Source organism: Emydura macquarii, unplaced genomic scaffold, assembly GCF_026122565.2.
Source record: "Emydura macquarii macquarii isolate MOO-44397 ecotype Brisbane River unplaced genomic scaffold, CSIRO-AGI_Emac_v2 contig_3059, whole genome shotgun sequence".
NCBI classification, from domain to species: domain Eukaryota; kingdom Metazoa; phylum Chordata; order Testudines; family Chelidae; genus Emydura; species Emydura macquarii.
The window spans coordinates 425,687-442,632 of NW_027133196.1; the positions used below are offsets into that span (position 1 = coordinate 425,687).

Below are 16,946 nucleotides of genomic sequence, written 5' to 3' on the forward strand. Positions count from 1 at the left end.
TTAAAGTGAATGTTTTTGTAACTTTTTTGCATATAAAAAACGCAGTGGTAATATCTACACTGATATATTATACTGTATTCCAAAGAGCTGTAAAAACAATACACATACTGAAATACAGTCTTCTGTAGCAGGGAAAGAGTAGCAGACAACTGGGTTTAGCATGTGGCACTACCCTGGAGCGCTGGGAAACTTACCAGCAACAATGGAGCAAATCCTGACGCTTACAAGAAGTACATGAGATCAATAATAGGCATGTAGAGAATACAGAATGCCTGTTTTCAAAGCCTCATCTGATAGATAACTGATGAGTTCAGTGGCTAGGGTGCTGCCCTGGGACAAGGAGAGCTAGCTTCAATTCCCTTCTCTGCCACAAACTGCGTGACCTTGTGCAAGCAACTTAGTTTCTCTATGCTTCCATTCCTCATCTGTACAATGAGGATAATGACACTGCCCTGCCTCACAGGGGCGTTGTGAGGATAAATACGCGAAAGATTGAGTTGGTTGGTTCCTACAGTAACGGGGGCCATGGAAGATGATAAACGAGTAGTGTATAGAAATGAGGGTAACAAGCAGTAATCTAGCAGTGACATTATGAGTGGAGAGGAGGTTTCAGGTTGTGTGTGTCTATGCAGGCATTTAAGCCTTCTTTCCCAATGTACCATGAGTGATTGTGAGGTGGGGGGGAATGAATCTTTTACTTGCATGCCAAAATGTAATTCACCCCAGGCCACTGAAGGAATAGATAGTTTATTTTAACACAGCTTTACAAAATTCAGAATTTAAAAAAAAAATGAAAACTTCTCTGATGCTCAGACTGTAGTTTACAAGTTGATAGTATAGTAAACTGTCTACATAACCTGGATTATATTCAGTGTTTAGAGCATATTTCTGGAATTAATGTGGTTGTGGTATCCTATATCAAGCAACATCCACTGACCACTTCTCCTAACACACGTGGCATACTCAATTGTCATACGGCTACAAGTCACATGAATGAATTTAAAACGAACGTGGCCAAGTCCAAAGTGACACTCACCAAGGCGAAGGACTTCTTGTAATTATCTGTTCATCCGTGTATCTTGTCACTTGGCTGTCACTGGTGACTGGGTTCTGGAGAGCATGTGTATATGGCTTTATAACTGGTGGCAGTGGACGTTGCATTTGGCCAGCACTTTCACATATGGGAGTGGAAAGAGTAATGCACTATCGGGAGTTATTTAGTGAATCTAGTTAAGAGGGTCAAGAACTGTTACCCAAACTAGATGATGTGTAAAATTTTCAGAAGTACTTGCATTCCATTTTCAAAAATGATGTAGACAATAGCTTAAGCTGTTTTTGAAAATGGGTTTTATGCTCCTAAATCACTTAGGTGCTGTTGAAAATGTTACGCTTAATCCTGCTTTAAAAGTAGCTCAAGTAAACTTGGTTTAAAAACAACTTTGCTTGAGGTGAAACTGTTGAAGCATTTTAGGAACATTGTACTAACCTACCTCCCTAGCCAGGTAATATAGTTTTATGAGCAGTTCAATAGAAAAAGTTAATGGCAGTCCAGGAAGCATTATTTTATATTAATGGAATGTAATACAATTGAGAACATCCCTTCAGTTTAATCAGCTGATGCACTGTAATTATGGGGGAGGAATACCTTGGTGTGTCAGTAATATTTTATTAGCAGCATTCCTGTGAGTTGTACTTGCAACCTGTGAGTTGTACTTGCTTTGATTTCTTCCTGTAAATGAATTTTAAACATTGCTTGTCTCCCTATCCAGGCGGACACCACCCATCCCCTGACCAAGCACAGGAAAATAGCCTCTTCGTTCCGAGACTCGTCCTTATTTGATATCTTCACACTTTCGTGCAATTTACTGAAACAGGTAGGGAGACAGCAGTTCTTGTCAAATCCTTAAAGCAAACTTAGGGGTAAACTCTTCTCTGCTGTCCTTTCTAGATTTGGCAGTTTTTCCACACGTCTGTCTTTAGGGACATTTTCAGATTAGATTCCTACTTCTCACTTCATAGCATATCTATATTGCAGAAGTACTTAGCTGTTCATTAATAGGCAAGGTCACAGGACAGTCTGATTTCCCTATCAGGTAAGTCAGGCTCTAATTTAGGTTTTGTGTGTTCACTTTGTTTAATACAAACCTAAAATAGACGTGTCATGACCTTTTTAAAATTTTCAAATGAAAACATCTTGGATCATACGGGTTGGGTTCAAACATTGTTCTGACAAAAGGTGCTAAGGACTTGTCCAGTAAGGGTCATTGCTGTACAAACACCCAGGATGCAACTCTTCATAGAAAAAATTAAGAGCTTTGTCTTCACTCGGATAAAAGGTGTGTTCTTGCCTCAAGTTAGCTAACATGGTAACTCACACGAGGTAAAATCCAAGTGAAGACAAGCCAGTTTGTATTTTTCACGCATGAGAAGACCGAGGTAAATATTTTGGAAGAGTCTAGAGTTTACCTTGATCTTCTAACATATGAGAACTACAAACTGCCTCATGTTCACTAGGATTTTAATTCAAGTGAGTTACATGTTAGCGAACTCAAGGTAAGAACACATCTCTTCTCCTTCTTAAGACACCCAAAGAGATCATGCAAAAAGTGCATGCAGAGTCTCGTTAAGGATTTTGTGTGGATTAAAGCACTCTTGTCTTTGGCTTGGTCTAGCCACATTTTTTGTACCTATATAATTTATGATGGCTGGGGTTACCAATAAGGTTATACAGGTACTGCCCCTACCATGGATGCACATTCGCTGGCATGACAGTGCTTTACACCAGTACAGCTTATTTCCCCATCCCGTACAGGAATAGATGTAGTATGAAGTACTTTTATAGTGATATAGTTGCATCCCCACTAGCGGAATTGTACCACTTTTACTATACAGGTATAATTAAAGCAGGTCTGTATGACATTCTAGCGTAGATACGGCCTTTGTCTGGAATAGCTGCACAAAAGGCAGGTTAATGGCCCTGCCAGACCATGCAGTCCAACAGGAGCCTTGAACTAGTGGTTTCCCAGGTGTAAAGTGAGGGAGGAAAAGGTGCACAGATGTGTGCAGTTTGGTGTGAATTCTAGAGGCAGAGGCCCAAGGTAACTGCTTCTTGAGATAGGGCATCAGTGCCTTATCAAAGGTTTTTCTGCAAGAGAGAGTTGCCTTATGCAGTTACTTACCACCTCTGATCAAGAATACAGCACTGGTGTATGTTTTTGTAAGAAAAGAAATTCCACTGATAAAATCCTGGCTCCACATCTGATTTCTGTTCCAAACAAGAAATGGACCTACAAGGTCCCAAGATCCACTCAAAGTGGCTACATCATGTTGGAATGTCAACACAACCAGTGTTGTGCCAGTGTGTGAAAATGGAGAAATGAAACTGAATAGAAACAGCATGAAATGACCTGTTCAGTTTCACCCTTCAAACTGAGTGAAGTATCAAAGTAAACAAATTGCATAAATGGTGAAAAGCAAGTTTCACTTGGAAAAACCTTTGATTGAATAATCTCTGGTTCTGCTAGTCATAGAGGTAAAGAGTTTGGGTTTAATGAGATTTGTCTGTCTTGTCTTTGTCCTTTTTAATGTTACCATGGGTTTATAACTAAAACTAAAATGTTACCTAGAAAGAACTCTCTTGCATGTGCCATATGCCTGCATGATTTATTTGTGATTTCATCCCTCAAGGTGAAATGAAACTTGGAGGTTCGACTGACATGACTCATTGGGATACAGCCTCCAGTTTTATCTGTCTTTATCTTTCAATCATCCTGCTTTTGTTTCCCGGGATGCCCCAATTTGAAGGACAAATTCTGATTTTTCTGTTGTCCCATTTTAATGTCCTTATTTTCCTGTGACTAATGTCCGCTATCCCAGTTATTCCTTCATCTGTTTGGCAGTTTGCACAAGCTTCTGTGTATAAAACCAGATGTTTCCAAGGTGATCTTCCAGTGACTCTCGTTGTTTTCCCTTGGAGGGGGCAAGGGATTGAGCTGCTAGGAGCTAATGATTATGTCTACATCACGGTCATAAAATAGTGCAATTAGGCGGTCATTGAAGAACAACTCTGTCTGGTGCACATTCTGGAGGGGATGTAGCAGACAATTCCAGCAGTCAGTGAAGCTGTATATTGGGTCCCATTGCAACTTCCCAGATGAGTTTGTGGGAGATTCAGTGTAGAAGTAGTTCAGTTTCTCTATGAAAACCACAGAGCAACTGTGCAAAGCACAAGCCTTCTGGTTTGTCCCCAGACTCCAGACCCATGCGCAGCAATAAAACAGCTATGAGCTGATCTAGCATCATGAACCCACTAATCACCTTGTGTTGCTTCAGAAACCTCATGTCTGCTACGGTCACAACAAAGCTTTGAATCTGGAGCAGAGTTTATCCAGATCATTTGTGCAACAAAGTGAATGCACTTGTTTCCTTACCAGAGGGTGTGGTGGAGTAACAGGATCCCTTGCTGCTAAATACATGTCAAGCAGATAGTGTTGTCCTGTGTTCTACCAAATGAGAATGTCCTAATCTGATAGATCTCCAGAATAATTACTGTCTGGCAAGCATTGCTGCTCTTCTGTTGCACAGGGAGAACTGAGTGAAAAAGAAGCACTGTCCACCCTCTATATGTAAAGACTAAAAACCCAAATACAGATTCTTTGTTGTAAAAGTGTGGGGCACCAGGGATATTTAGGATGTTGTGTGTGGTGGTCTCCCAGCCTTGACATGAAGATGGCACGTGCCACTTACAGATGTCACATCCTATTGAAATGGAATTCTGCTCCAAGCTCAGCCATCGCCTTGTTCTTTTTCTCCAATGTGTTCTGTAGGCTTCAGGGAAGAACCTGAACTTGAATGATGAAAGCCAGCACGGCCTGCTCATGCAGCTACTCAAGCTTACACACAATTGCCTGAACTTTGATTTCATTGGCACATCAACAGATGAGTCCTCAGATGATCTTTGTACGGTGCAGATCCCAACCAGCTGGAGATCAGGTAATGCTCCTGGGGAGGTTGAGGGGGGAACAGGCTAATCGTTACTGTGCCAAATGAAAATTCGCTGGCTGGCCAGGGCTCTGTCTACAGTATATAAATAGACCATTGTGTCAGGGAAGCAGATGGACAGCCCCGTTGGCCCCTAACCTGATTACAGATGTGATGCATGTTGGTAGTATAGTACAGGTGGTCCTAAGCCACACAAGCACCTTTCCTCCTGCCCCTTCAACCCTGCACTATGTGAACTTCAGAAATCACAAATTTGGCTAGTCTGGAAAGCTGGATTTTAGTACACTTCCAATAAAACAGAGGAAACTAAGCCGGAAAGGAGCCCTGTCAATTCTGAAATCCAGAGTTTCTCTCTCACCACTCACCTTAAAAATGGGATTCCCTAATGAGGCAATTTTTATAAGACAACATTGCACTATTTGGTAGCACTTGTGCACTGATCACTTAAGAACACAACGGTCGAACTGCCTGAGACCACTGATCTATCTAGCCCAGGAACCTATCTCTGATAGTGGCCAGTGCCAGATGCTTCAAGAGGAATGAAAAGAACAGGGCAACTTTGAGTGATACATACCCTGTTGTCCAGCCCCAGCTTCTGGCAGTTGGAGGCTTAGGGACACCTGGAGGTACTTCACAGTGCCCATCCTTGTGTCCCTCAGCAGTCATTGTGCAGTCACAGATTGCTTCCTTTAAACGCCCTGCTCTATTTCTCTAGCTTAATATGTGTATTTCTGGAAGAGGGGGCTCTAGAGTATAGCACTATAATTCTTTGAAAACGTTTCCATGATGTAGTCCTTTCTAGCGTAAAGAGTGTGTATGCCCTTGTAGTTTTGGGCAGACAAGCATAAAAGTGTCTATGAGCAAAGTACTCCACGGAATGCAATAATAATGCAGATGTCCACGGTAAGGTGCTCCTTTCTGTCTGTTTCAGCATTCTTGGATTCCTCGACCCTACAGTTGTTTTTTGACCTGTATCATTCCATCCCTCCATCGTTTTCACCTCTGGTGAGTTCAGAGTTCATGGTTCTTGTGAAATCTAATAGCGGAAAGCATTTACAGGACCATCAGAGCCTATCTAGGGACTTCATTGATATATGGGCCTCAGTTACTGGGCTTTTGATTAAATGCTGCTTATTTTGATGATGTATAAAGACCAAAGAGAGGCTGTGCCACATTCCTTAGTGCTGATAGTTTTGGTTCATCCAGTGGTTTTTGGAGGGGGTTACAGAGCAGCCCCCATTTGTTTGACATATTGTTACTCTGCCTTACTCTTGCCCCTTCCATTTGAGAATCTGAAAATGCTCTTAGTGAATGAAGCCTCCTAACCCCCTGTGAGGGAGCTAAGTGATGATATTCCCATTTTGTAGGTGGGGAAATCTACGTGGAGAGTTGAAATTACTTGCCCACAATCACACAGGAAGTTGGTGGCAAATGTGGGAGCAGAGCCCAGGAGCATGACACCTAGTACCATTCTCGATCCACTAGACAAGACTGTGTTCCCACATGGTGAAAGGGCAATAGCATCAGCCCAAGTAACGGATTCACGTGATTGGATGTCTTTCTTTTAAAATACCATCTTCCAGCTAGCAGCCAGTACAGGCAAAGAGAGGGAGGGGAGCAACTTCATAGTTTCCCTGTTGATAGATTGTTTCCCTTAAAAGCACTAAATATTTCAGAATGGGGTAGAACTGGACCAATTGCTTATACAGGCACTTGAATACTATGGGCTAAATATTTTTCCTAGTTAATGTAAACACATGCTGCAATGGAAACACTTCTTAACTCTGGCTGGAGAATGGAGGATATTTCTTCAAAAGTATGTTTCTAGGAGAAGCAGGACAGAGCTGGCCGCATCATTATATAGTGCTAACCAAGTCTGAGATTTGAGCCTCAAATATCCGACAAGATTTAAAAAAAAAATCATACTATTAAGCAAAAATCTAAAACAAGTAAGCCAGTAATTGCTGTGAGCTTTGATCGTTAAAAGTGTGAGCTAGCGAGAATCAGAGGGGCTTTAACAGGTAGCTCTTAGGCTGGTCAGGGGAAATCAGAGCTTGCCTCAGTGTAAAGAGTCTATATTTAATTTGCTTCTGATGTTCATGAAGTTCATAACCCCATTCAGCAGCCTGATTTATGGATTCACTTGCACAACTGCATCCTTGGAATCTGCCTTCAGTTTAAATATAAGAGAGGTTGATATGGGAGCACTTTTTAAACAAATGTGCATCTTGCCATTCTTTCTTCTCATATTTTCCCTAGCCCATGTTAAACTCTTCTATGGAGCAGCTGGCAGGCTTTTCTCCCACTGCCAGTATTTTTCAAGTCAGCCTTTGTTTACACACAATGACAGATGACACAAATCAGATGAGAGGACACAACCTGTGCTTTTCACCATTTGGGGAAATCCTTTATTTCACTCTTCACATGGCAACACAGTAGGGACTATAACAAAGTCATAGAGTTTAAGGTTAGAAGGGCCTTCCTAAAGTTGGACGTTCATTGAGCCATCAAGATGGAGAGATGATCCCTGTATAGTGTAGTCTCTTAATCCCTGCAGTGTGTTTCCATGGGATTTCTCCTATTTTTCTCTTCTCAGAGAGAGAGAATGTTTGGAAGTGGTTACTTAGTTTTAAAACCATCCTTAAAATTATAGCAACTGACTTTGATTGCTAAGGAGTATGGAGAACACTTGAATGAACTACCCTCTCTGGAAAGGGGAAACAACAACTCAGACCATCCCCTTCAGTTTGAATCAAGTCTTTTCATTTTATTCCCTTTGCTTCCTTTAGGTCTTGTCTTGCTTAGTCCAGATAGCTTCTGTACGCAGATCCCTTTTTAACAATGCAGAAAGAGCAAAGTTCCTGTCTCATCTTGTTGACGGTGTTAAACGAATACTGGAAAACCCACAGGTGAGCAGACCAGAAGCCAGGTGTGGAACCTGCTTGTAATATTTCCTCTAAGGACACATTTCTTAGGGTACTCTTTTTCCAGTTTATTGCATTTGCCACATGTGCTTCCCTAAAGTACTCTTGTGTCCTGGGACTCTCGTTACAAGAAAAATGTAGAAGAATATGAAGGGAGATCAGAGGAGAGCATCGAAAATGTTTAAGGATCTAACTACGTATAGTTCATTGAAGTGGAAGACTAAAAGGTAGAGGAGAGAATAACTGTCAGAGGTGAAGGTTTTTAAAGAGTGTAAACCTCAGGGATGGAAGAGAGTTGTTTAGTGTGGTATGTTGGGCTGGAACCAGACACAGTGGGATGACATTTAGGCTAAATACATGGTAAGCTTCACAGCATTGAGATCAGTAAGGCTTGGGAGGCTTACCCCACTGTAGAACAGAGAAGTAAGAGTTTCACTGGACAAAACTCTTGAAAATATGCTTAAGGGAACAATGTTGCACTGGCTAAGGAAGAAAGACTAGAAGATTTTCATGTCTGCCTCCTTTAATTTCTTTTATCCAGTCTCCTGCTCCTAATCAGAAGTTCTAAAATATCACTTATTTGTGTTGGAAGAAAATAACCTTTCATTTTATCAAGAATGATGCTTGAGTCTCATGGTTTAAACCTTGTGTAGTTTGCCATTGTGAATTAAGTCTGTTGCAGGCTGGTGTTTTGGATGCCAGATATTAGACATGTTCCAAGGCGTGCCATAAACTCTAGAATGCGTTTTAACTGGTGATCTGTATTATGTGGCTTTGAGAGATCATACTTTGCACTTGCACAACACATTTCATGTAAGGATCTCCAAGCAGTTTAGATGTGGGCAAGCACTATCCCTTTTTTAGAAATGGGGGAGCTGAGGCACGGAGTGATGAAATGACTTGCCAAATCACACACTGAGTCAGTGGCAGAGTTGGGAATTAAAACCAGGTCTCCTAACTCCCATTCCTACACTCTACCCCACTAGACAATGATACCTGTCTCATGATTTGACATACTGTTTGTTCTCTTCCTCCCCAGAGTTTGTCAGACCCGAACAACTACCATGAGTTCTGCAGATTGCTGGCTAGATTAAAAAGCAACTATCAACTGGGAGAGCTGGTGAAGGTGGAAAACTATCCTGAGGTCATCCGACTCATTGCCAACTTCACTGTGACCAGCCTACAGGTGGGACTCATTGCATTTGCCATTCTTTTCTGTCGATGCCTCTCAAAGTGGAGGAGTTCCCCTCCTTGCATTTATCTTGCAGTAGCTGTGCCAATTGTCAGGCCAAGTGGCAACAAGCCTGCAGCTTCCACGCAGGTTTTGTAACAGGAGAGTCCAGCAGTGCTGTATTGATCATGCTCTGAACTCTGGCTGAAAAGTACACGAGGGGAGGTTTGTAGTTACAGCTATGGAGTCTTTCCTTGTCCCATCAATAGCAACTGCTGATTGAGGGTTATTTTAGCATAACGCATCAATCCATTATTAAACTGTAGTTCAGAGGGTGGTTCTGCTGCTAATACCATTGATACCATGCAGAGGTTCTCTCTGTGTTTCCTGCCGTTGTGCAGCATAATCTACACTTGTGTACAAAATAAAATGGTATTTTAAAAATTATTTCATGGTAACTGCTGCAAACTGGCAGCCTTAATCTCTGGACTATTGAGATGTAGGTAGCTTTTTACCATATGAAGTGTTAAGATGGCTTGTGAAATCAGAGGTTTAGTGGGAGACAAACAGGAGCATTTGAATTTTACAGCTTCAGTTTGGATTCAGCGTGTTTCACAGAATAATAGAGATGTCAAAGAGATCTGAACAGAACAGTTTAGGATATTAAAAAGCAGGAAAGCTGTGTGTGCATGGCCCCAGGTGAGGGACTAAATTGTATTACTGGTGCTCCATCAAACCAGTCCTATGTGTTTCAGTATTGCTTTTATGAAATGTAAATGTCAGTAATTATGCATATTACTGTGCAGCTGTGTAACTTCCCTTTAGGACAGAATTGGTTTTCATTTTCTTATGTAGGAGTCCAGCAGCAGTAGCTGGACCAGGCCACGAAAATGATTTCAAGAAAAACCTGTTTTAACCCAGGTCTCCAAAATTGAAAGTCTAGTGCACCTGAGTTTGACAGTCCTTCTCTTGGGCCTTTCCCTGAGCTTTGGAACGGGTAGAAGAGCTGTGCGTGGTGAGCCATACTAGAGATGGAGCTCAGCAGATGATGATTCTTGGATGGCCAGTACCCTGGCAGTACCAGCGTGTTTTCCTTCCTGCGCTGCAATGCGGAGGAAAAGCAGCAAGACTCTTGTTAGGGTTGAGGGAGGGCACCAAGATTGCCTAGCCAATCCTGCAAGCTTGCACTTTCAGACCCAGATTGGCAGCTGAAGGCTTCAGCTCAGCTGCATCTCATGAGAGCTTGTTTTGGAGTATCTCTGGCTCTCTTGCTAGAAAGCGCTCTTCCTCAGGCACGCTTTGGAATTTCGATGCTGACTTAAATGCAGTGCTATATAGGAAAACGAAGCATCCTGTGAAAGCGTCTCAATGTTTGCTCTCCTGCTGGCAAACTGTTCGAGACAAATGTGACATACTGCAAGATCCTAAATTCACTGGCTTCCTTTCCTTTCTCTGTCTTGCTACCTGTAGCATTGGGAGTTTGCGCCGAACAGTGTACATTATCTCCTAAGCCTATGGCAGCGGCTGGCAGCCTCAGTGCCATACGTTAAAGCCACAGAGCCTCATATGCTAGAAACATACACTCCAGAGGTCACGAAAGCTTACATCACATCCAGGCTGGAGTCTGTGCACATCATATTGAGGTAAGGGAAGCCTAGAGATGCACAAACACTTCTACCACAGTGCATGCAGCACATAGGGAAAATCTTGCAAGGGTCCTTGGCATGACAGGGATAGGCAAATTGCATACTGGCTCTGGCCCTAGGATGTTTTGCTTTGGTTGTCAATGGAATGTCTAAGGGGAGGGATCTCAGAATCAGATGTGCCAGCCTTGTATGTTGTGGTGTATTTTAATTAAAGCTAATTTATTAGATGGAAGAAAACCAAAATATGGAAGATGGAAAACACTGAAGCACAACAACCAGATGCCTTAATACTTGGCACTTCTTAAACACGCCAAGTGCTATGTTTAAAGCCCTGGACAAACACAGTGTCTTAAGCCTGCACTAAAGGCTTACTCATCGCAGGTTCTAATGGCCCTTCCAGTTCTATTTGTTGTTGCTGTGGCCATAAAACAAGAGGACACTAGAGATGATCCCTTGGTTTTATTACATCAGTCTGTGCACTGCTGCACCATGACAGCTACCAGAGGCGAAGGTTCAGATGATGATCGGGTTTAAAAAATAGTCATGGGTGTAGGAGAGGTGTCCTCCAGGATGGAAATAAGCTTGTGTTGTGGGTTAGGCTACCACTGATATTAAAGTTCCTTTATAATGCTGCTTTCTCCCCATGCAGAGACGGGTTGGAAGATCCGCTAGACGACACTGGCCTTGTGCAACAGCAGTTAGATCAGCTGTCTACCATTGGCCGGTGTGAGTATGAAAAGACCTGCGCTCTCCTCGTACAGCTCTTTGACCAGTCAGCCCAGACTTACCAGGAGCTGCTGCAGAGCGCCACTGCCAGCCCCATGGACATTGCGGTACAGGAAGGTGAGTGCACTCCAAGAACAGTGGCCAGGGAGCCTTGATCAGTTTGCCTCTTCCAAAAACTACAGCTCCAGAATCCCACTTTCCTGCTAGAATCCATAACAGGAGAGATCCAGTCCTGCAAATATTCCCTTGAGGAGATGGGCATGTGAGGTGGAGTACTCATCAGCCTGGTCGGCGCACCGATTTTGTATCAGTACAATGATTTCAGTTAGAGGTTTTTACCTATTACAGTTACATGGTTTAGCCCCTCTTTCCATTTGGGATTAAGTTCACCAGTACAAATGGATCCACACTGGGTGGGCGTTGTGCTGTTTTATTACACTGCTGCAATTAAAGCCGTACAATTTCAGGTGGTTAGGACTTGTGTCTTTTTCATATCAGCCTTGTGTGCTTTCAAGGAATGAGCACTCCTCTTTGCACATACAATAATGTTTCCAAAAGTCTGGTGTTTTATTGAAGGAATTTCATGTGGTCAGGGTGATCGTATGTAGTGAACACACTGCAGCTAGAAATAATGCTTTGAAGTAAACAACTACAGTTCTGATCATGGAAATTGTACATAACTTCCATTAAGTGGAGAAATAAGTAATACTGGTGTAACTTCTTGATCAGAGGAATAAAGTATGCTCTTTCAAGAAATTCTTCATGAACCCTGGCTTTGCCAGAGAAAAACCCGAAAAATCCTTTTCTCTCTTTATCATTTGGCCTGTGAAGTGTTTGTTTCTGATGTCCTCTTTTGGCTTCAGGGCGCCTGACGTGGCTTGTCTATATTATCGGAGCAGTGATTGGTGGCAGGGTTTCATTCGCCAGCACAGATGAGCAGGATGCGATGGACGGCGAGTTGGTTTGTCGGTAGGCATTCTGAATGCTTTCTACCTGCACTATGCACTGTTCTATTCTTGTAGCTGCATGTTAGTAATTCTCTTTTTGGCTTTAAGTGTTCTCCCCCCATTCTTCTCTTCTCCTCACTAAAAATAACTGGATGGAATTAGCCTTCAGAGACATTGATAGCACTGGCTAGACCCACTGAGCAAACTTCTGTTGGGATTTGTCTAAACCTGGACGTCTGCATAGATGTTTGGCAAGGGCTCTAAATAAATATGAGAGGGAGGGCGTGTAAGAATGGAATTTTCCTCATTTTTTAAATGTCCACCGCAGAGTAGAACCCACTGCATGCTTGTTTTTTTGTTGGTTTTTTTTAGGGAAAAGATGTTTTTTTATGATATGAACCAAAGTGGCTTTGACCATAAATATCTTGTGATTATCTCAGTACTCTACAGCATATGGAATTCTTATACAGGGTGGCACTTGGTACATTTTTATAGCATGTTTCAGAACTGTAAGCCTTCTGTTAGCACAGTTGCTGATTTATTTGGTATAGGTATTTAATGTTCAGTTTATGGCTCTTAAACAACCCTAAGCTGAGCAAAATTCTGTGTAGAACACAGGTTAATTCTGCTTCTTAGGGATCAAGGGGAAGAAAGGACTGACTGAGAATTTATGGAAGTTGGCCATGTGATAATTGTGGTTAATGAGGAACCATAAATCAAGTACTAGCTCCTCTTGCAGTTGGTGCATTACTGGTGGGAAAATAGGAGACCTCAAACATTGTGAGCTGCTCTCAGTTATATTATACACAAGAGACTCACTCATGTTAGTCTGTTTACTCTGATCTTTTCTCTCCCTGCTATTAGGTTTGGGCCACCTCCCAAAAAAAAAAGTTGTCCTTTGCTTTGCCCCCCCACCATGTGTTTATAACATGAGTCAGTGAAACCCTTTCTTACCTTAATGGATCATTCATGGGCATTATCCACAAGCCTCACATTGTCTTTATGGTGGCCACAACAAAAATCAATGTAGGGTGGAGATGCGCCCTTAAATGCCTCTTCGGTCTTGTCTTGAGAACCAGAGGCTTCTACTCAAGGTGTATCTCAGAGAACATACTGGACCTTGAGATTTGATAAGTTCTGTGGGGGGTGAAAGTTCCCCTGTATGGAGGGCTGGCACCAAGGCCTGTGCCTCCCCTCCCTTTCCCCTCTCTTCTCCCCTCCTCCCGGCCATAGCTTAAGTGGGACTTAAATGGTGCATAGGCCTTCTGCTGGCCCTTCTGATTGGGTAGGGGGACTTCACTCTTGGTCATCTTTAGTTTAATGTAATGTCCCTGCTGTGCTTCGATCACTTGTGACCCACCATGCCACTTCCTAGAGAGCAAAAAAGGGTTCTCAACCATACGCAGGTTTGAAATGGTACCGGGTGCTTGAAATCACTTGTCAGTGTTCAGGCAGGCTGTATTTCTTGTCTCCTGGAGTGGTTGGTAGATCTGTTGCTTCTTCCTCTTTTCCTCCCTTCAGGGTACTGCAGTTGATGAACCTGACAGACTCTCGCCTGGCACAGGCTGGGAACGAGAAGCTGGAACTTGCCATGCTGAGCTTCTTTGAGCAGTTCCGGAAGATCTATATTGGAGACCAGGTGCAGAAATCCTCCAAGGTAATTCCCTCTGCCACGCAGCCTAGATGCACTGCTTGCTACAAGAATTTCTTAACTTCTTTTGGTATATGAGCTGCTAGAACTTAATCTGCTCTAGTCTTATAAGAAAAAACTGATTAGAAGCCCCCATCCTCCCTCTTCCCACATATCCAGTCTTAAAACTGTAGCTTCAGCAATGCAGCTTTGGCACTGCTTTTCATTAAAATAATGTTCTCTGTGTGTGTATGAGGAAGAGTCTGATTAGGGCACTAACTTAGGACTTGGGAGTCCTGGGTTCATATCCCTGTCCTACCACAGTCTTCCTGTGTGACCTTGGCCAAGTCACTTAGCTTCTCTGTGCCTCAGTTCCCCATGAGTACAATGGGGGCTAATAGCCATGGCCTACTTCCCAGGAGTGTTGTGAGGGGGAAATGCTTTGGGATCCAAGTGCCTCAAAGTGTTAGAGGTAATGGGGACCATATAAGTACCTAAGAGAGGGGTGGGGTGGGTGGGATTCAGACCTTGGTTAAAACTTACTGCATTTTTTTCCAGACATCCTGAAAAGTCCCTGAGATGAGACATGTCATGTCTGCTGCCTAAAAGGGCAGTTTTTGCAGACAAGGAAAGGTTTATGAAAGTGGGCCTTTCTCAGTTTTCCTGCTACGTTATCTCTCTTGCAAGATATGTGGGAAGTTAACGGTGGTGTATATGGAGCTTAAAGGAGACCAGGAAAAGGGACTTAAGAGAAACTAGGCCATGTTTATTCCAAAAATTGACTCTTAGCCATTCTGATAACCCATAATGCACTATCCCCCAGGGACATGGGTCAAAGCACCAGTGAGACACTCTTGCTTCTTAAGGTGCAGAGGGCTTCGAAGTATTTCAAAGTGGAGCTCAGTCACAGGAATATGAGGTGCAGTGCTCATTGCTTGTTTGTACTCAGACCTATGAGTGGCGGAGCTATGGGAATTCCTTGTCTCAGAAAAAAAGTGAATGCCCAGATTTTGTATGCGGCATCTGTAGCTGCTTTGAGCCCAGCTGGGGATGGACCTGACTAGAATGAAAAGGAGAATAACAATCTTGTAGGTCAACATCATTTTCTTCTCGTTTGACCTGTTACCCCACGTGTCGTATCAGTCTGAGTAAGAATGTGAGCGCCTCAGGGCAGGAACCTTCTCTTCGTGGTTTTGAAAAGCATGGACTAGACACACATCATGGGGTCAGTGCTGCAGGGAGCAGGGAAGAAAAAAAGTCAGAGCTATCATGCCACTTCATAAATGTGGGCAGTGGATCAAACACGCTCCGTGCTTAATTGCTCGGAGGCCCTAGTACACAGGGAAATGAAATAGCTATTTTTAAACTCAGGCTGTGTCCCCAGTAGAGTCCCATCTTTTACAGCAAAAGTATCACTAATTCCATTGGCTTCTTTTTAACTTGTGTTGCTCTCTTTTCCTTCCAGCTGTACCGCCGTCTCTCTGAGGTCCTGGGATTGAATGACGAGACCATGGTCCTGAGCGTCTTCATAGGGAAAATGTAAGTATTCCTGCTTGCAGTCATCAGGGATCCCGGGGTTCCGCTTGAAGGTGTAACTGGGACAACCTCAGTACAAGAGAACGTTGTTCAGACTGAGAAAGTGACTTCTCCTGTTTGAGAGAATTATAGACTGTGGCCAGGGGTTTAGGTCCTGTGCGGCTGCAGCATCCGGGAATCTAGCCTGGGAATCTAGCCTGGGCCCTGGAGGCGCACACATGTAATCCCCTGCCACCGACATGGGGGGATTCTCTTTTCAGGACTCACTCAATCCATTGTTACAAGGGTTAGTCTCTGCCGTTGTGCACCGCCACGTCATTATTGCTGATCACAAGCCAAGAAAGCACTATGGGGAGAGGCTGTTCTCTCAGAGGTGTTCTTGTCAGATAGCAGTGCTCAGCACAAAAGTAGTGCCAGTCCCATTCTTAAAACTCTTCCACTTCAGTGGACTACTCCCTACTTTGCCTGCTGCTTGGCAGCCTGCTCTGGGTTGAACATGTCACCTGAGTTTTGTCGTGTCCTTTTGGCAGTCCCAGTTAGCATGCTAAGCCTTTCAGTAGCTCTAAGGCTGAAGCCCAGTGCCGTGCGCCTGGATGCACATGGCCACCGGCTTTCTGCTCTTCTCTTTGTTGTCTCGGTGTGCGCGGTGCTTGTCCACTCTTGCGCCCCTGAGCTGCACGTCCACAAGGGGTTAAATGGCTCTCCTGGAAAAAGCAAGGGCTACTAGAATTCTGCAGCTGACAGTGGATGGTGCAGGTGCAGAATTGCAGACGTCTGCATGTTGTCACTGCCGCAGAATTCTCTTACCCTTGCTGCAGAAATCAGCCCTGGAGTGCCACAGAATTCAAGGGCCTGGGTATGGGCCAGTGTAGCTTGGGACCCAAGTAGTGAAGATTATCTGAAGGATAATTTTCTAGTCAACCAAATGTAAGTACAGTGATTTTATACCAATATTTTGTGGCGTGTGGTGTCTGACTTTTTGGAGGGTGGAGATGGTATTGGGAGACGTGTGATGGAAGATTCCATCTTGCAATATAGGAAAGGCAAGCCATCCCTCTGACCTGTTCTCATTCTCCTCTCCTGTAGCATCACCAACTTGAAGTACTGGGGTCGATGCGAACCTATCACCTCCAAGACACTGCAGCTTCTCAATGACCTCTCCATCGGATATCCTTTTCTGTAGAGAGCCCCGGGTGTGTAGAACACACTTATATGGTGGAGTTTGGGAAGCATTAAACCAGTGTGTTCAGATGAAATGGGAGCATTTTGCATATGTCCATTAGTTATTGCCATCCACTGAGCTAAACTCAATGCATCTTTTGTGGATGCTCTGGGAGGTCTGTAAATTCACCAGGCATCTCCAAA

The 16,946-nt window shown here is 43.5% G+C and overlaps 1 protein-coding gene across 2 annotated transcripts in view; it reads left to right on the plus strand.

The window, feature by feature from the left end:
• Positions 1-16,946, plus strand: part of XPO7 (exportin 7) — a 70,428-nt gene that overhangs the window by 37,786 nt on the left and 15,696 nt on the right. For both annotated transcript variants that reach the window (XM_067530281.1, XM_067530282.1), the window contains exons 6-16: positions 1,770-1,874; positions 4,827-4,992; positions 5,933-6,006; positions 7,791-7,910; positions 8,965-9,111; positions 10,567-10,739; positions 11,392-11,585; positions 12,332-12,437; positions 13,937-14,072; positions 15,511-15,584; positions 16,668-16,748. In XM_067530281.1, the coding sequence (XP_067386382.1) occupies positions 1,770-1,874; positions 4,827-4,992; positions 5,933-6,006; positions 7,791-7,910; positions 8,965-9,111; positions 10,567-10,739; positions 11,392-11,585; positions 12,332-12,437; positions 13,937-14,072; positions 15,511-15,584; positions 16,668-16,748 (1,376 nt within the window). The remainder of the gene's footprint in view (positions 1-1,769; positions 1,875-4,826; positions 4,993-5,932; positions 6,007-7,790; positions 7,911-8,964; positions 9,112-10,566; positions 10,740-11,391; positions 11,586-12,331; positions 12,438-13,936; positions 14,073-15,510; positions 15,585-16,667; positions 16,749-16,946) is intronic.